The sequence below is a fragment of the Dipodomys ordii genome, unplaced genomic scaffold (assembly GCF_000151885.1).
Source record: "Dipodomys ordii isolate 6190 unplaced genomic scaffold, Dord_2.0 Scaffold2, whole genome shotgun sequence".
Classification (NCBI taxonomy): domain Eukaryota; kingdom Metazoa; phylum Chordata; class Mammalia; order Rodentia; family Heteromyidae; genus Dipodomys; species Dipodomys ordii.
The window spans coordinates 31,191,223-31,210,700 of record NW_012267218.1 but is presented as its reverse complement, the minus strand read 5'-3'; the positions used below and the strand labels follow the sequence as shown (position 1 = coordinate 31,210,700).

Sequence of the window (19,478 nt, the reverse complement as noted above, 5' to 3'; positions counted from 1 at the left end):
GCACAGGGAAGTGGTGCTGTGGCTCAAGCGGTAGAGCGCTCACCTTGAGCTGAAGGGCACAGGGACAGCGTCCAAGCCCAGAGTTCAAGCCCCACGACTGACAAAAAAAAAAAAGAGAGAGAGAGAGAGAAAAATAATGCTTCTTGCCAGGTGCCAGTAGCTCACACCTATAATCCTAGCTACTCAGGAGGCTGAGATCTAAGGATCGCAGTTCAAAGCCAGCCCAGGCAGCAAAGTCTGTGAGACTCTTATCTCCAATTAACCACCAGAAAACTGGAAATGGCACTGTAACTCAAGTGGTAAAGCACTCATCTTGAGCTGAAGAGCTCAGGGATAGCACCCAGGCTCAGAGTTCAAGCCCCATGGCTGACAAAAAAAAAAGAAATGCGTCTTAGCGAGTGTGGTAATTTTAGCACCCAGGAGGCTTGAGGCAAGAGAATTGAGAGTCCAAAGTCATTTTTTTATTACCAAAAAAATTGTAATCTCTTTGATCCATTTAGAGTGTGAACCCATTTTGTTGTTGTTTGGAATCTGGTCATAGTGAGGTGGAAAGTCCAGTGTCCTCTCTATTCAGTTCTTCACTCCTCATACTAGATGTCTCAGGAAGACCCACTAGGTTTGCAACAGTTTTATGTCCGTTCTGACGCTGCCTTAGGGACTTAGTCTCACAAGTTCACCCCACTTCCAACACCAGTCCTGACTTCCAAGCCAGTCCCTGTGCTTCTGGCTATAAATTGGAGACTCACAACCTTCTCAGGTCCAGCTATCTGGTAGCTCCAATACTCAGGGAAAGGCTTTCCAGATGTCTTCTGCTTTACTACAGGAATAGCTGGTGGAAGATGTGCATAGAACCATTCTATGTCTGAATCTTGCCCCTGCAGTCCTCTCTCCAGACTTTGAGATAGGACTGAAAGTTCCAAACCCTCTAACCACTTGGTCTGTCAGGTGACTAATGAAGTGGAAACCCTCCAAAGGCTTTCAAGGATCTAAATCACCTCATTAACATAAGTCTCAGTGTGATTAAAAAGGGTTTGTGTTGAGTAACCTGGCACTTCTTTCACTATTGAAATTCCAAGGATTCTAGGGAATTTTGCCAGGAACCCTGCATCAAGATCAAATACCTTTTCTATTCTACTGTACATCAAAAAAAAGTTAAAAGGAAGAACACACTAAAATATTAGCCATGGTCAGTTCTTTGAGGCAGGGTTAGGATTAGTTAGTTGTTAGTTGGCTGATATTTGCCATTTTTTCCAAGGTTATCCTGTTGGATAGGTACTGTCATCAGACTAGAATGTGCTGCAGGAAAGACCTAGCCTGTTAACTTGCTTGTTGCCAATGGCATTTGCACACTCTTAAGTTGATGGCTCTTGTGTCTCAGGGTATGAGGTCATGAGTCACCCATAGAACAAGCCTTTAAAAAGTGTGAACTGCTCTATTTTTCTGCTATTATAGAATGTGCTTTCAAATATATTACAGACTTAATTGTTTGAATTATCTAGAAGGAATTATCTAGAAGGAATAAAACTCAGCTAGTCATATTCCTTTGCTTTAAAAGCCATTTCTAAGCCAGGCACCAGTGGCTGACACCTATAATCTTAGCTACGCAGGAGGCTGATTCAAAACCAGCCAGGGCAGGAAAGTCCTTGAGACTCATATCCCATTAACACCCAAAAAACTGGAAGTGGTGCTGTGGCTCAAAGAAGTAAGGTGTTAGCCTTGAGCAAAAATTGCTCAGGGACAGTACCCAGGCCCTGAGTTCAAGCCCTACAACTGACAAAATAAATAAATAACATTTCTTTTTTTTTTTCTTTTTTTTGGGGGGCTTGAACTCTGGGTCTGGGCGCTGTCTGTCCCTCAGCTCTTCAGCTCAAGGCTAGTGCTCTACTACTTGAGCCACACCACCACTTCTGGCTTTTTCTGCTTATGTGGTACTGAGGAATCAAACCCAGGGCCTCATGCATGCAAGGCAAGCACTCTACCACTGGGCCACCTTCCCAGCCCCATAAAAAACATTTCTATATAGATATTTCTCTATAGAAAATATCTATAATATATTTATTCCTAGCTACTCAGGAGGCTGAGATCTGAGGATTGTGGTTCTAAGCCAGCCTGGGAAGGAAAGTCCACCAGACTCCTATCTCCAATTAATCACAGAAAAAGCTAGAAGTGGCACTGTGGCTCAAGTGGTAGAATGCTAGCCTAGAGCAAACATGAGCTCAGAGACAGTGGCCAGGCCCAGAGTTCAAGCCCCAGGACTAGCCCCCCCCCCAAAAAAAATATATATCAGTGCTTGTTTTGGCAACACATATACTAAAATTGGAACAATACAGAGAAGATTAGCATGGCCCCTGTGCAAGGATGACACTCAAATTCGTGAAGCGTTCCATATTTTTTCTGGTTTTATTTCCCCATGTTAAAGCATGATTATATTTCTGGTCTAAATCCATCAGCTCATGGCCCATTATGTTTTAACATACTATGATTCTCTCTGTTAGATTAACTTAAAATATTTGCAACTGTATATTGGTAAATTGTATATTGGTAAACTGTAAATTGGTCCATAGTTTCTCCCCAAGAGTTACCATTACCTTGTCTAAGTATCAACATTATAAATAAATTCATAAGAAAAATGAAAAATGTATAAATCTATATATTGACAATATATAGATATTTCTCTATATAATATAGATATTTCTATATATTTATGGAGATACATGGAATAACATGGATGATATCTAGAATATGCTTATAGAAAAATATATGCAATATTTAATCCTATAAATAACAGTTAAATATTATTTTTTATTCATATTTGACTTTGATCATCCATTTTAATTTAACAGTCCATCATTAAATGACTTGTTGCCTTAAAACTCTATCACTCCTTTAGCTTTTTGGTTCTTTCCTTCCTTTCTTTTACTTTTTTCTCTTTCCTTTTTTTTTTTTTGTATGTGTGTTCTGGTACTTAGGCTCAAACTCAAGGCTTCATACTCTTGCTTGGCTTTTTTGCCCAAAGCTAGGGCTCTACTGCTTGAGCCATAGCTCCACTTCTGGCTTTTTGCTGGTTATTTGGAATTAAAAGTCAAATAGACTGTATTGCCAGGACTGGCTTCAAGCTCTTTTTTTTGGGGGGGGGGAGGTAATCAATCAAGGGGCTTGAACTCTGTACCTGAGCACTGTCCCTGAGCTCTTCTTCAGCTCAAGGCTATCTACCACTTGAGCCATAGTACCACTTCCGGCTTTTTCTGTTCATCGTGGTACTGAGGAATCAAATCCAGGGCCTCATGCATGCAAGGCAAGCACTCTACCCCTGAACCACCTTCCTAGCCTTTGATCCTCAGATCTCTAAATAGCTAGGATTATAGTCTTGGCCACCAGTGTCCAGTTTTTTGTTGTTGTTTGCAACAAGGTTTTTCTGTGTAGCTCATGCAGCAATCCTCCTGCCTTGTCTTCTAGAATGCTGGTGTTATAGGTATGTACCACCATGGTCAACTTAATAGTGCTTTTAAAAATTGTTCTGCATCTTCCCTTTCCTCGGTAGTGTTGGATACCAATGATAGATTCCTGAGGAAGATCACCATTGGACAGGCTCCAACAGAGAAAGGATACACACGGACGGTAACTATTTGTTCCTTCCCAAGTAATTCCTTCATGTGAACTAGCGCTTGCTGCTTCTGTCCTCCTCCATCCTCTCCCATACGACTGATACTGCCAGGTGTTGTTCTGCCTTCTCCCTTTTAAAATGGAAGTGAGTAGGTGTGGTACTAAGCACTCCTGACAGCTTTTGCAGTAAATCCCATGTGTCACCTGTGTGTTTTTCCCCCAGCATTTTTTCCTGGAGGTGGAGAGCCTCAAGTGAATGTCCTTGCATTCAAATTGATGGCATTTGCTTCTTTTTGTGGCCATTTGGCAGTATTTCTCTTCAGTGTAGGAAACCATAACCACCATTCAAAGCTGCCTTCCTGGAGAGAAAATAATTGTCATTGGTCAAACTGAAGCATTGTGTTGAAAATTGACTACTCAAGGTTGTGGACTCATTAATTGCCAGTTTTTTGTTTTTTTCGGGGGGGGGGTGGTCTGGTCATGGGGCCTGAACTCTGGGCCTGGGCGCTGTCCCTCAGCTCTTCAGCTCAAGGCTAGCACTCTACCACTTGAGCCACAGCGCCACTTCTGGCTTTTTTCTTTTTGCTTATGTGGTGCTGAGGAATCGAACCCAAGGCCTCAGGCATGCAAGGCAAGCGCTCTACCACTGAGCCACCTTCCCAGCCATAATTGCCAGTTTTTACTATTGGAGAATTCTTTTCATTAAGGTGCTTGTGTGTGTTGCTAGTTCATCCTTTCAAGCTATGTTTAAACCTTAAAACCTTAAAAGCCAAAAGGGATGTCTATTGCAATTCATGCTTCTTGGCTATCCCAAAGTTCTGCTCTCATCTTTTTCCCTACCTCTAGGCCCAGTTTGATATCTCTGTGGCCAGTGAAATTATGGCTGTCCTGGCTCTCACTAGCTCTCTGGAAGACATGAGAGAGAGACTGGGCAAAATGGTTGTGGCATCCAGTAAGAAAGGGGAACCCATCACTACTGAAGATCTGGTGAGTGCCTGGCCATGCCAGCAGGGTGACACTTGAGGGCCATGGTCTTAGGGTTTCTTAGTGATGACTGAGAACAAGAATTCTGCTATATTTAAGATGTTGCTAGAAGTCAGGGCTGGTAGCTCATGCTGGACTCCTAGCTACTCAGGAGGCTGAGTGCTGAGGATCGAGGTTCTAAGCTAGCTCTGGCAGATAAATCCAAGAGATACTTATCACCGGTTAATAAGCAAAAAGCCAGAAATGGAGGTGTGACTCAAATGGTAGAGTGCCAGCCGTGAGGTGGGAGATGGGAGTCGAGCAAGAGCTTGAGGCCCTGAGTTCAAGGCCAATTATGGCACACACACACACACACACACGGTCTATTGTTAGAACTCATCAGTTCATTACAATTTTGTTTATTACAAGATGATTATGAACTTTGTAAAACATTCTTCATAGTGAGTAATCAGTCAGTAGTGTGTTCCAGTAATGAACCACAAGTTCCAGGTAATTTGAATAATGCCTTCATCCTGGAAGTATCTCCCCCCAGCAAGCATAAGACTGCAGTTTGCAGAGAACACCTCCAATCCTATAAAAGTAAAGCCTTCTGTTGCTGACTTTTCTGGCCCCTCCCCACCACTCTCAGCTCCCTGATCAGAGGCCTTTGTCCTGAGGCTTGTTGGCTATGCCTCCTTGCTGATAACTCCATTTGGAACAGCTCAATGGCCAGTTTGCTGATGGTCCTTCCAGGCTGTTTCTTGACCTGTGTATTATTTCTGAACTAACTATGTTCATTTGAGTTTTGTGATGAGAAATCTTAGAGATGAACTTTTTTTCTTTGGTGATGGTATTAGGGTTTAAACTCACAGTCTCTCGCTTGCTTGGCAAGGGTTGAATCATATCCCCAGCCATTTTTTGCTTTTAGCCATTTTTCTGATAGATTCTTGCCTTTGCTTGGAGCTAGGATAACAGGAGACCACCACCATTCTTTTGCTTGCTGATTGAGAGCGAGTTTAGATAACTTTTTACCTAAGCTGGTCTCAAATCATGAAACTTCTGATCTCCACCTGCTGTATAGCTGAGATTTCAGGCATAAACCATTATTCCTGGCCTTAATTTTTTTTTAAAGCCTATCTATGTCAACACAGACTAGATACTTGGCCTGTGATAGTGATAGTGGTATAGCAATTTATGTGTTTCAAATTTTAATACCCAAGCCTTAAATGTAGAAATTCATTAATATTGAATGTAAATTGCTTTATGCCCAATTATCTATTATCCAATGAAGAACCATTGCTTTATCTTACTTTGTCACTAATTTGTTTGGATGACTTAAAAGATACCTGCTATATAAGAGTTGGAATTGAACTTCTGGGTGGTATTTTAGTTTCAGCTATGGGAAACACATATTGAATCTGCTTTGTACCCATCTCGGCCCAGATACCAAAGTTACAAATAACTCAGCACTCTGGGAACCAGCACATCTGTGCTCTATACTCATTTTTAAGTGGATTCCCCATATCAGTCATCAACAGAGCTTGATTGAGACATTTGTTTCCACAGTTACATTGCCTTTTCAGAAAATGCATATGAATGCCATTTTTATTCTACTTGTTTTCCTTCCTTAAAATAGCCAGCATTTTCTCAGTGTTTCCAAGGGGAAAAAACTTAATGGTCTAAGTTCCGGCAAAAATACTAACTGTCCAGAATGGAGAGAAGACCTAGAATATGGACTGTTGGTTCCTGCTAGTATGAGCAGATGCTTCATGTGTGTGTTTTGTAGGGAGTGAGCGGCGCACTGACCGTGCTGATGAAGGATGCAATCAAGCCCAATCTCATGCAGACATTAGAGGTGAGAAGAGTAATTCCTGTGTTCTAGAATGCTGCTCTACATTCAGAAGAGAGGGGTTATAAAACAGAATGTTTTTCTATTGCTCAGACTCTTCTCATTTGTTCTTATAGTTACAATTGGGACAGCACTGAGCTATCAAATAGGTGGCTTTGGGACTGGGAATATAGCTCAATGGTAGAGCATTTGCCTCACATGCACAAGGGCCTGGGTTTGATCACAGCATTGCCAAAAGAAGTGGTTTTGTGTTTTCCCTGGGGGAAATTGTCTTTGAAATTCCCACTGAATTCTCTACCATTGGTTTTGTGATTTCCCACCCCCAACCTCCATTTTGACAGTTTCGCTTCCCATGGTCTGGTTTCTACAGGGCACTCCAGTGTTCGTTCATGCGGGACCCTTTGCCAACATCGCGCATGGCAATTCTTCAATCATTGCAGACCGGATCGCACTCAAACTTGTTGGCCCAGAAGGCTTTGTAGGTGAGGATTTTCTGACATCATTGAGTGGATCCTTTTTTCCTCTCAGTACCTGAGGAGTTGGAATGGCATTTAAAAAAATAATAGTAACAATCTTACTGTTACTATTAATGTGTTGTACAGAGAGTGGAATGGTATTTTTATAATTGCTCCTTCTTTCTTACAGTGACTGAAGCAGGGTTTGGAGCAGACATTGGAATGGAAAAGTTCTTTAACATCAAATGCCGCTACTCTGGACTCCGCCCTCACGTTGTGGTGCTCGTTGCCACTGTCAGGGCTCTTAAGATGCATGGCGGAGGCCCCACGGTGAGGGTCAAATCTGATTACCAGGAGTGTTCTAAAGGCCTGAAGGAAGTTGAAAGACATGCCCTCAGCTGCATTAAGCTCAGTGACGAATTGGGTACTAAAAGAAAGCGGTGGTCAGCATACCATCTTATGCTGCCCCCCCACATGGCAGCTCCCCGCATTTTAAGAAGGCCCAAATTAGCTTCCTGTCTTTCTTTCTGAGGAAAACATCTGATATCCACACCCCTCCAAGCACTTGTGCAAGACTGTGCTCAGAAAACTCCTTCTGCAGCCTGTGCCCTAAAATCTGAATCTCATTTTCTTCCTAAACAGTGGCTACCAGCCAGCCAACCAGACTTTGAAGCCCCTGAGTAGTTTACGCTAGACTGAGCCTCTGACAGCCAGCCAGTCAGATACGGACGGACGGGAAGGTGGGAAAGGGATGACCATGAGGGCAGGTCAAGGAGAATGGCAGATCCGTTCAGAACTGCTGGGTGGCAGAGAGAAGCAGAGGGAAGGCTAACTTCAACCTGATGTCCAGATTTTTGACTTCCTTCTGCATAGAAATTGTTCTTTTTGCCATGTTCCAGTGGCTTCTATCTTCAATCTCGGGAGACTAAGGACCTCCATTTGAAGCCAGCCCAGCTAGAAAAGTCCCCAAAACTCCAGCTCAAATAAACCAGCAAAATACTGGAGTGTAGATGAGGCTTAAGTGGTGGAGTACTGGCCGTGAGCGAGAAGCTGAGCAGAAGTATGAGACCCCAAGTTCAAATCCCAGCACTGCCCCCCAAAAAGAAATTGTACTTTCGTATATTCTAGCATTTTAGCATTTTTTCATCAGATCAACATACAAAGACATGATAGTAGTGTTGGGGAATCATTGAAATATGAAATTTATCCTCATGTAGAAGTTCTCAAGTGTTTTACCCTCAAACTTTTTGTTTGTTTTTCCAGTGTTGGAGATCAAGCCAGGGCCTACCCAACACGTGCTTGGCAAGCGCTCTACCACTGAGCTGCAGCCCCAGCTCCTCAGAAATCTCTTCATAATCTTAATTACTGAAGGCTTTCATGAGCTTTTGTTTATTGAAGCTTTTGTTGACATCTAGTTGGAAATAAAAACTGAATTATAGGGGCTGGGAAGGTGGCTCAGTGGTAGAGCGCTTGCCTTGCATGCCTGAGGCCCTGGGTTCGATTCCTCAGCACTACATAAGCAAAAAGAAAAAAGCCAGAAGTGGTGCTGTGGCTCAAGTGGTAGAGTGCTAGCCTTGATTTGAAGAGCTGAGGGGTAGTGCCCAGGCCCAGAGTTCAGGCCCCACAACCGGACCCCCCCCAAAAAAAAAAAACTGAATTATATATTAATATACAAAACATCCTTAAGCTGGGCACTGGTGGCTCATGCCTATAATCTTAGCTACACAGGAAGCCAGAAATGGAACTGTGTGTGTGTGTGTGTGTGTATGCATGTGTGTGTGTGCGTGTGTGTATGTGTGTGTGTATACGTGTGTGTGTGTGTGCGCGCACGTGCGCGCGTGCTAGGCCTGGGTACTGACCCATAGCTTTATTTGTTCAAAGTTGGCATTCTGTCACTTGAGCCACACAGCTCCACTTCTGGCTTTTGGTGTTTAATTGAAGATACGAGTCTTGTGGACTTTCCTACTCTGACTGATTTTGAACCTCAGTCTTAGCCTTGTAAGTAGCTAGGATTAGTAGCTAGATCTTATCCTCCTAAGTAGCTAGGATTACAGGCATGAGCTATTGACCCTTAGCTAAGTTATATTTTCTGAAACAGGATGTAGGCATTGTTGAAATGAAAACTAAGTTACTCTGTTTTCTGGATGTTGTGTATTGTCCATTTCTCAGATCTTCTATATCTGGTTAACTGAAGACCATTGAGTTGTCATCTTCTGCCTGTGATCAAGTGTGATATCACATGTTGTTTAAATGAAGGAATCAGGGTAAAAGGGCAATAGAATCTTAGCTTTATTCAGGAAACAGTTTTGGTTTCGTGGGCCTCTGGAAGTCCTAGGTCCCTAGGCCGCCTCTGAGCACACTGTCCTAACACTCTAGCACACTTCTTCATGTTCTAGGTCTTGGTTTCCCCTAAGACATCCAAAAGCACTCCCAACCTAGAATTCCCCTTGCCTCCAGTCCTATAAGGTAGACTCCCTTTTCTCCCTTCCAGTCAACAATCCTTTCTTCCACTCCCTCTCATCCTCATATCCTGGCATTTCCTTTCCTCCCCTCACTTCATGGGCTGAACAGTAACAATGATGGACACCTCCCTTGGCCAGTGCCACAAGGAGGCTTTGCACATAGAGCTCTCCCAAGGAGCCAGACCTGCTGCTTGTGTTACCTTGCAGAAAGGAAGCTGCATGTAAAAGGACCTGCTTCCTGCCCAGCCTCTACATGGCCCTCCTGGGATTTGAACACCACAGCATCCCCATCATCCCTGAGGAGTGGGGGGGGGAGCTGCAGGGGGCTGAATTGGAAGCTACAGTTAAATCTATGGGTCAGTGCCTTACCCCCTTATTCATCCCTGTGGATGCTGCAGAGCTCAGTCACTAGATCAGGACCAGGTGCCTGCGCACAGTGAGCCTGCTGCTGCATTTGATTACCTCTGAGTGTATTCTACCATGGAAGAAGAAAGTCCTGTTGTTTTCCCTCTTGTTTGCATTGTTCCTGTGCCACAGTTGAGCTCCCCCAAGGCATGGATCACCAGCCCATGAAAGCAGACATTGCAGGGTGACACCTACCCTTTCTCCACACTCACCTTTACGTCTACCCACGGCTGTGTTCTTCACTCACTGTGTCTCTGTCCTATCTGAAACACCTTCCTTTTTTCCCTCATGTTTGTAGATCTGTCTTTCTGGCTTCCCAGGTCCCAGGATCACCCACTATATTCAGAGTAGCTCTTCTTTTTTTTTCTTTTTGGTCAGTCATGGGGCTTGAGCTCTGGGCCTCAGAGCTGTCTCTCAGCTCTTCAGTGCAAAACAAGTGCTCTACCACTTAAGCCACAGCACCACTTCCAGTTTTCTGGTGGTTAATTAGAGGTAGAGTCTCACAGTCTTGATCCTGCCTGGGCTGGCTTTGAACTGTGATCATTAGATCTCAGCCTCCTGAGTAGCTAGGATTACAGGCGTGAACCACCAGCACCAGGCTAGCGTAGCCCTTCTTGTTCTGTTCACTAATGCCTTAGGGAGAGAACAACATCGCACTGCCGTGTCTCTCCAAGCATGCACCCCTCTTATCTGACACTATTTGAAGCTAAAGTCTAATTGGAAGATAGAAATGCACCTAACTTTGTTTCCTTTCCTTCCAGGTCACTGCTGGACTGCCTCTTCCCAAGGCTTACACAGAGGAGGTAACTGCTATTCTTTCTAAACATTTGTCCTAGAAAGCACCCCTTCCCCAAGTCAGTATTTCAGACCTGGTCCCTGGTGGAAATAAAGATGGTGGTGCTGTGACCCAGGGTTGTTCCTTGACTGCAGGATGCTAAAAACCCACAGTGTGCTGAAGAGGATTAAATGATGAGCACTAAGCCTGGATTCAAGGGCTGCCGTACAGTCAGTTGTGAGCTCAACCTTGTGATACCAGTATCATTTTCCATCAAACATCCCGGAGCCGCCCATCGGAACGATTATATAAGAAACAAGCCCTTGAGTCAGTTGCTGTCACTGTTAATTCAATTTCCCTGCCTTTTTCGAGGCTTTTACATTATCAAACAATACAGGGTTGCTGCCGAGGCCCCAAATGAAGTATTTCAAAATCAGCTAGAAAAGAATTTGTTGGTGCCTTGAGTCTGCCTGTCTTCCTTATGATTTGCCTTTTATGGTCATCTGTCTGATTCACGCGTGGGAGGGGAATTCACAGTTCTGGCCCCCTGCTACCCCACAGCCTTTCCTGTATCTAATTACAGCAACTGCCCCGAAGTGGCCCAGCTGGTGTCTTCTTTGAAGAAATTCTCCTTTCTTAAGCTGTTCTCAGTCAGTCTTAGATATTTGCTGGGATTCGTGTGACCAGTGGTAAAGAATTAAGGATGCTTCTTCGAGTATCAAGCTAATCTTAATCTAGCTTTATGATGGTCAAAGGGGAAAAGCAAAAACCACCTTCACAAGATCCTAGTTGTTTTCTGCCTGTACCTAATACCTATTGCTATTTGGGGGAATCCAAGCACTAAATACTGCTTTACTTAGGATATATTATATGTATTTTTTATAGATCATTGTTTTATTTATTTGTTTGTTATTTTTTTGGTGCTGGTCCTGAAGCTTGAACTCTGGGCTGAAACTATTCCTGAGCTTTTGTGCTCAATTCTAGAAGTCTACCACCTGAGCCATAGCGCTACTTGTGGCTTCCTTCCTTTCTTTCTTCCTTCTTTCCTTCCTTCCTTCCTTCCTTTCTTTATTAGTGATTAATTAGAGGTTAAGAGTTTCACAGATGAGCTGGGAAGGTGGCTCAGTGGTAGAGCGCTTGCCTTGCATGCTCGAGGCCCTGGGTTCGATTCCTCAGCACCACATAAGCAAAAAGAAAAAAGCCGGAAGTGGCGCTGTGGCTCAAGTGGTAGAGCGCTAGCCTTGAGCTGAAGAGCTTAGGGACAGGGGCCAGGCCCTGAGTTCAGGCCCCATGACCGGACCCAAAAAAAAAAAAAAAAGAGTTTCACAGACTTTCCCACCTAAGCTTAGGACCACAATCCTTAGATCTCAACCTCCTGAGTAGCTGGAATTATAAACATGAGCCACTAGTGCCTGGCCTGCATTTTTATTTTATTTGTTTGTTTGTTTGTTTATTGTCAGTGGTGGGGCTTTGAACTCTGGGCCTTGGCGCTGTCCCTGCACTCTTCAGCTCAAGGCAAGCACTCTACTGCTTGAGCCACAGCACCACTTCCAGTTTTCTAGGTTTATTGGAGATAAGAGTCTCATGAACTTTCCTGCCTGGGCTGGCTTTAAACCATGATCCTCAGATCTCAGCCTCCTGAGTAGCTAGGATTACAGGCATGAGCCACCCGGCACCCAGCTTGCATTTTTTTTTTTTTGGGTCCGGTCATGGGGCCTGAACTCTGGGCCTGAACGCTGTCCCTCAGCTCTTCAGCTCAAGGCTAGCGCTCTACCACTTGAGCCACAGCACCACTTCCGGCTTTTTCCTTTTTGCTTATGTGGTGCTGAGGAATCGAACCCAGGGCCTCTGTCATGCAAGGCAAGCGCTCTACCACAGAGCTACCTTCCCAGCCCGCATTTTTTATTTTTAAAGTACTTGATTTAGGGGAGTTTTGTTTTTTTAGTGTTGAGAATCAAGCCCAGGGTCTCCAGCATAGTAGGCAAGTGCTCTTTCTCTGAGTACCACCCCCATAACCCTCTTGATGTATTTTTTAATCTTATAATAGTGACATACCCTTTGTTTAAAAAAATAAACACTACAAGAGTATAACACATGTGCTTGAAATTCCTTTAACAGTTTGCTGCATATTTTCCAACACTTAAATTTTTTTTCAACTATACACATTTTGTTTGTTTGTCCAAAAGTAGAATTAATCTCTCCAGTTTGCTTCTTTCATTCATCTTGGACAGGCTCCATGTTAACACAGATGGATGTCCCTTTTCATAACATCTGCATAGTGAACATTTATTGAGTGTGTATATCATTCTTCCTTGGCCAAGTCTCCTATTGAAGGAATTTAGTGTCTGTATTTTTCCAGTTCTTCAAGCTGTGCTGTAGTTAGCATAATCAAAGGTTTAGTTCCTTAGTGACTTCCTGTAGCTTTTATATCATTTGGATTTTTTGTGGTGGGGAGAGAGGAAATGATTCTCCTACCTCAGCCTCCCAAGTAATTGGGATTCTAGGTAGGGCTAATATTGGTCCCTTTTTTTTTTTTATTTTGTTTTTTGTTTATCTTTGAGACACAGTCTTACACTATATAGCTCAAGCGGGACTGGAACTTACTCTTAGACCAGAATGGGCGCACAGTCTGATCCTCCAGTCTCAATCTCAGTCTCCTAAAAATGTGCTCCACTATCTCCGGTTTGATCATTTAGTGTTTTGTTGCTTTTTTTTTTTTTTTAATTTTGGGATCTCAACTTTCTGAGATCACAGGTTGGGGATACCTTACAGGGCAATATGTGATTCTGTTTGTGTCTGTGTGTGTGAATATCTGTGTCTGTGTGTCTATGTGAGTATGCATGAGGGCCGTGGAGTATGTATGAACTTTGTTCACTTTTTTACCACTTGAACCATACCTCTACTTCTGGCTTTTCACAGGTTAATGAGAGATAAAAGTCTCTTGGACTTGTCTGCCCACATTGGGCTTTAAACTTTGATCCTCAGATCTCATTCTCTTGAATAACATGGAATATAGGCACAAGCCACTGGCTGAATATTTGGTTTTGAAGGTATCATATGTCCGTCTGTTAGTCCTAGGGTAGGCTCATAGTTGAGTTCATCAAAGCCTTTGAAAGAATCACTGATTTCTTCATGTTCTCAGTAGTGCTGATGGACAGCTGATTAATGAATACCTCTTTACTGTCAGACCCTGTGGTCTAGGCTTGATTTTCTGATGAATGAATGGTTTGTGCTATACTGAAGAGTCCATGTGATGAGTACATCAAATCTGTAAACACACAGATGTGAATATAATTTAGGTAGGGAATCTAACCTCTTCCACGCAGTAAAGAAGCAAAGATGTGGTATGATGATGTCAAACATACCAGCCATGGTGGTTTCAAGATGGTGGGGATGCAACACATGTCACTCAGTGCTGTAGGCTAGAGGAACGGGTCCTCCACAGTGTCCACTCCCTCTGCATGAGAAATGCATTATGTTCCTTTTCTTACGTCTTGTCTTGCCTGCCTACTTAAGTAGACAGCAAATGTCTACTGGCTCAAAGACAGAGGTTGCCTTTTAAGAGAAAGTATGGTTGATTTCAAGCATGTTCTCCCTGACCCCATAGAACTTCCATGGTTGTTTTACAGAACCTGGAGCTGGTTGAAAAAGGCTTCAGTAACTTGAGGAAACAAATAGAAAATGCCAGAATGTTTGGAGTTCCTGTGGTAGTGGCCATAAATGCATTCAAGTAAGTACCCTGTAACAGAAAAGGGAAGCTGTGGGAAATGGACATAAAACACCTGTAGCTAATTGTGCGGCACTGTGTTACCCTCATTCTGTCCGACAGTTGTTATAGCTTATGGTATAGCCTGTGACGTGACAAGCACCAGGTGTATTGCAGCAAATTTAGCACCTGTGGGCCTCTCTTCCTCTGGGTGAAGTAGATAATACACAGGCTTCAAGTTAAGTGCTCTTTTTGGTCATGTAGAGGCCTTTTGTGCTAACAGCCTAGAGTTCCTGGTGGGATGTTGTCTTGATAGAGTTGAATGTATTGAGCAAGTTGTTCATGCAAGATCTCATGTGGGTTGTTTTGCATTGTGCCATAATGGGACTGGAAACAGAATTTTTCAAAGCTAGCATTTATTGATCTCCAGTGGTATGCTGGGAATGTTCAAGTACTTTACATATATTTGCCATCTAAACCTCGTAATATCCCCCATGAAATAAATGCAGTGATTCTTTCTATTTAATCCATGTGCAGCCAAAAGTCACCCGAGCCAGTAAACTGTGGATGTGAGATTCCAACCAGTATGGATTAGTGTCCATTTATCACTGGGTAATCCATATGTGTTTTAGTGTCATAAAGAAGACCCGTGTGTTCTCTCCAGCCATCTTCCATTCACTAACATGAAATACTGGCTTCACAGGACTGATACCGAGGCTGAGCTGGGCCTCATCAGCCGCCTCGCCAGAGAGCATGGGGCATTTGATGCAGTCAAGTGCACTCACTGGGCAGAAGGGGGAAAGGGGGCTGTTGCCCTGGCTCAGGCTGTCCAGAGAGCAGCTCAGGCGCCCAGCAACTTCCAACTCCTCTATGACCTTCAGGTGGGTTGCTTTCTATATGCAAACAGCACAAAACAAAAAAGACACGATGGGCTTTCTGTACACCTCCCCCTGTGAGGATGCTGTGTTCAGCAGCTTCTGTCTTGCAGTCTGATCCCACATGAATAGATGCATGTTCACAGTCTGGACTCTCAGCTTTAGATACCTGTCCTAGAAACTGCAGGTTGCTGTTTACTCAAAGAATGGAGACCATGCAAGAACATTTGGGGAAGTTGGCGCATACAAGTCTTTTTGCCAGAAGAAGAGTTACACGCAAAACCAATAATTCAGTGTAGCCTTTCGCCTGAGATACCACTGTGTTGTAGAAAATTGGCAAAGGGCCGTGTCATTTCTCAGTGGTAGGGGAAAGAAATGTGCTTTCAACTTTACTTCTGGTACAGTGGCAGTAGGGGTTCAGAGGAGCTTCCTCATGTAAGCCAAAGCACCTTGGCAGGCTTCATCTTATTTCCATTATCAAGTAGACTGCATCTGGTCCCAGCAGAAGCAATGTTTACTGTATGACACAAGTTAATTAAGAGAAAGTTGGTTATTGTTGGATTATATTTTGTTTTCAGTTTGCTGTCCCATGTATTCTAAGACATGATTAGACATTAAGTAGTCTGTAACAACTGAGACTTGGTTAGAAATATGGGATATAGAGCTGGGAAGTTGGCTCAGTGGTAGAGTGCTTGCCTCGCATGCATGAGGCCCTGGGTTCGATTCCTCAGCACCACATAAGCAGGAAAAAAAAAAGCTGGAAGTGGCGCTGTGGCTCAAGTGGTAGAGCGCTAGCCTTGAGCTGAAGAGCTAAAGGACAGCGCCCAGTCCCAGAGTTCAGGCCCCACAACCGGACCAAAAAAAAGAAATATGGGATATAAATTACACTTAATTCTGCTTGTATGTTCTAGGCTAGTTTTGGCTTCACTTTTATTACTAGAATTTTATCACTTTTCCCTTTGCCAAGAGTTGACACTCTGCTGTTGACATTGACATTCTACTGCTTGGCTTTGGTTTTGTAGATGGGTTTGGAAATCATCTTCCTGGAAGATGTCATGAATATAAATTTGTACACAAATGCAAATTATCTGTAGGTATCCTGTCCAAAACTTGTCCAGAGTGTCTAAATCAGGAAGCCCAGGTCTTGAAGGCCAGCTGGAGTCCTGCAAGAAGTAGGGAAACAAGGACGCCAGCACATTTCTATTTGAAGCTTTTCTCTGTCCTGACAGAACAAACACCACTCTTTGTCTGAATCAGTATCTGCTAGTCTTAAATCACCGTCAACCAAAGTGCTTGTGTTTCATAAGTTCTAAGTATTGTCATTTAATAAACTCTAATTATAAGATTCATATGAAAGTAATCCATTATGTCTTTTTAAAACCATCATTGAGTGCTCTCCATAAACATGTCCATTATACAAAGTCCTTCATAAATTATCACTAATTAAAAACATAATTTTATATTTATACATAGATTATTATTTCTTTCCAAAAGCACAACTTATTTTAGTGTCAGTTGCTAGGAAATACAACCAGATCTATTGACTAATTTTAGTGCAGTGTTTAAATATGTGTTGTGTGTGTGTACATCTCTCAATAGATAGCTAATATATGAATATGTGCATATTAACGTTATATACAAATAGATACCTAGGTATATCTCTCAATATATGGGTAGTAACATTACCTCTGTACAACATTTTCTACTTACCAAATCTAGGATTTGTGAATATTTCTTGGCATTAAGATATTTGTAACCCAGTGAACTTCAGATTATTTGCATGTCTATATATTATATGAAAAATAACCTGTTGGAGACACTGACCTGGAATGTGGCCATATCTGAGATAAGCCCCCTCACACATATCCAATCACAGTCTTCCTCTCTTTCCTGCACTAGCTCCCAGTTGAGGATAAAATCAGGATCATTGCACAGAAGATCTATGGGGCAGATGACATTGAGTTGCTCCCTGAAGCTCAGCACAAAGTTGAAGTCTACACAAAGCAGGTAGGTGTTGGGTGAGCCCATTCTTTTATCCCTTCACAAAGCAGGTCTTACAGACAGAATCTTGGAGTCCTGCCAGCCCTGTGAGCCCCCCCCATTCCTTTTTTTTTTTTTTTTGCAGTTGTATGGCTTTAATTCAGGGGCTCAGCACTCTCCTTGAGCTATTTTGCTCAAGGCTAGTGCTCTACCACTTTGAGCCACAGTGCCACTTCCAGTTTTTGAGTGGTTAATTAGATATAAGAGTCTCATAGGGACTTTTCTGACCAGGCTGGCTTTGAACCATGCTCCTCAGATCTCAGCCTCCTGAGTAGTTAAGATTACAGGTGAGAGCCACCAGCACCTGGCTCACCATTTTAATTCTCTGGGTGGCAACCTTCTTTCTTCCAAAATACTGGGTAGCGAGTAGGTGATCCAGTACCAGATTATTTACTCACAGATGGAAGCAGAAAAGCTACAAGGAGGGGCTGGGAAGGTGGCTCAGCGGTAGAGCGCTCGCCTTGCATGCCTGAGGCCCTGGGTTCGAGTCCCCAGCACCACATAAGCAAAAAGAAAAAAGCCGGAAGTGGCGCTGTGGCTCAAGTGGTAGAGCGCTAGCCTTGAGCTGAAGAGCTGAGGGACAGTGCCCAGGCCCAGAGTTCAGGCGCCACGACCGGACCCAAAAAAAAAGACAGAAAAGCTACAAGGAAATAGGGAATATCCTACTAAATATTGAGAACCTCTCTGGTTTTCTTCTTATGTCTACCACAACTTGTTTTTGTGGTTGGTGTAGCTGGAACTTAAATATTCACTTGTGAAATATAGTTGGAGGTACTTAGTGCCTCACAAAATAGAGATCTCTGTTTTTCTTCTATAATAACTAAGCTGGAGGATAGTATAATGGAGGTAGATTATAAAGAGTCAACTGTTTCAGATAAATTAAAGAATTTCATGATCACAATGTACAGATGTTCTTTATTGCATTGTCAGGTTTTCGTTTGTCCCACCCTGTTGCCTTTTCTCCCCAGGGCTTTGGTAATCTGCCCATCTGCATGGCCAAAACACACTTGTCCTTGTCCCACAACCCAGAGCAAAAAGGTGTACCTACGGGCTTCGTTCTGCCCATCCGGGACATCCGTGCCAGTGTCGGGGCTGGTTTCCTGTACCCTTTAGTGGGAACGGTAAGTGAGGGTGGCAGGAACAGAGCTTGCTCATCTGTGCTTCTTATCATCGGAAATGAATTGCTAAAGCTGTCAAGCAAATGCCAAGTTAGCAGAGTTCATTGCCGAGGAGAAAGTTGCAGTCAAACCTATTATGATTAATCCTCTTACCATGGACCATACTGTTACCAATTCAAGTGTGATGCTGTGACTTCTTATTTGGATAAAAGATTTTATTTCTCAGGGACAGTTGGACCTCGATTAAATCAGGATAGGAAGATACGCCTACTTGATAGGCTGGGTTCCTGCCAATAGTAGCCCTTCAAATCCATGGGGAGTGTATTCACAGATTCAGTCATCCATGGATTGAAAATATTAGGGGGGGGAGAACGACTCAGATTGGTAGTGAGAGTGGGAACCTCTTTTGAGAAAGAGCAAGGATACTGGTTTGGGAATATTTATAATATCTTTGCCATTATGCATCTGCTTTATCTACACTGATAGGCACATGACTTTGTCTTTATGTCATCTGTTAGGTTTTTCTGCTAGATATGATGACCAATTCTTGTCCCTGCTTGTCCCCACACCTCACATTTATTTCTTAGAGTACAGAGGTAGAAACAGATCAGATTCAGTTTTAGAGACTATTGAATGGTACGCAGATGTCAAAATTGGGTTTTTCTCAAGTATCAGTGTTGTGTAAATCAGGCGCTGGTGGCTCACATCTGTAATCCTCAAGAGATCTGAGGATCATGGTCCAAAGCCAGCCCAGGCAGGAAAAGTCCATGAGATTCTTATCTCCAATTAACCACCAGAAAACCAGAAGTAGTACTTTGGCTCAAAGTGGTTGAGTGCTAGCCTTGAGCAAAAGAGCACAGAGACAGCACCCAGACCCTGAGTTCAAGCCGTATCCCCCCAAAAGAAATAATAAAAAAGATGTTCTGTGCTACAGAAGATGACTCATCTTTTTTTAAAATATATTTATAGTTCAGTTTTAGAAGTTCAGCTTAAGCTGTCTTATCCGGGTCTAATCTGGAATGTGTACATATTCATTATACGTGTATGACATTGTAACGGACAAAAAGATATACTCCAAGTTTTCACTTACAAGCCATATGAACTTTCATCTAAGCAGACATTTTACAAAACTAAATCTTACAACAGAAATCAGGAAGGCTGGGAATGTGGCTTAGTAGTAGACTGCTTGCCTAGCATGCATGAAACCCTGGGTTCAATTCCTCAGCA

At 43.1% G+C, this 19,478-nt stretch overlaps 1 protein-coding gene across 1 annotated transcript in view; it reads left to right on the top strand.

Moving 5' to 3' along the window:
• Mthfd1 (methylenetetrahydrofolate dehydrogenase (NADP+ dependent) 1, methenyltetrahydrofolate cyclohydrolase, formyltetrahydrofolate synthetase) overlaps window positions 1-19,478 on the top strand; it is a 92,035-nt gene that overhangs the window by 68,192 nt on the left and 4,365 nt on the right. Inside the window, exons 17-26 of the mRNA XM_013015175.1 lie at window positions 3,542-3,618; window positions 4,450-4,590; window positions 6,353-6,421; window positions 6,786-6,897; window positions 7,061-7,200; window positions 10,499-10,540; window positions 14,142-14,242; window positions 14,922-15,099; window positions 16,993-17,100; window positions 18,102-18,254. Of these exons, the coding sequence (XP_012870629.1) occupies window positions 3,542-3,618; window positions 4,450-4,590; window positions 6,353-6,421; window positions 6,786-6,897; window positions 7,061-7,200; window positions 10,499-10,540; window positions 14,142-14,242; window positions 14,922-15,099; window positions 16,993-17,100; window positions 18,102-18,254 (1,121 nt within the window). The remainder of the gene's footprint in view (window positions 1-3,541; window positions 3,619-4,449; window positions 4,591-6,352; window positions 6,422-6,785; window positions 6,898-7,060; window positions 7,201-10,498; window positions 10,541-14,141; window positions 14,243-14,921; window positions 15,100-16,992; window positions 17,101-18,101; window positions 18,255-19,478) is intronic.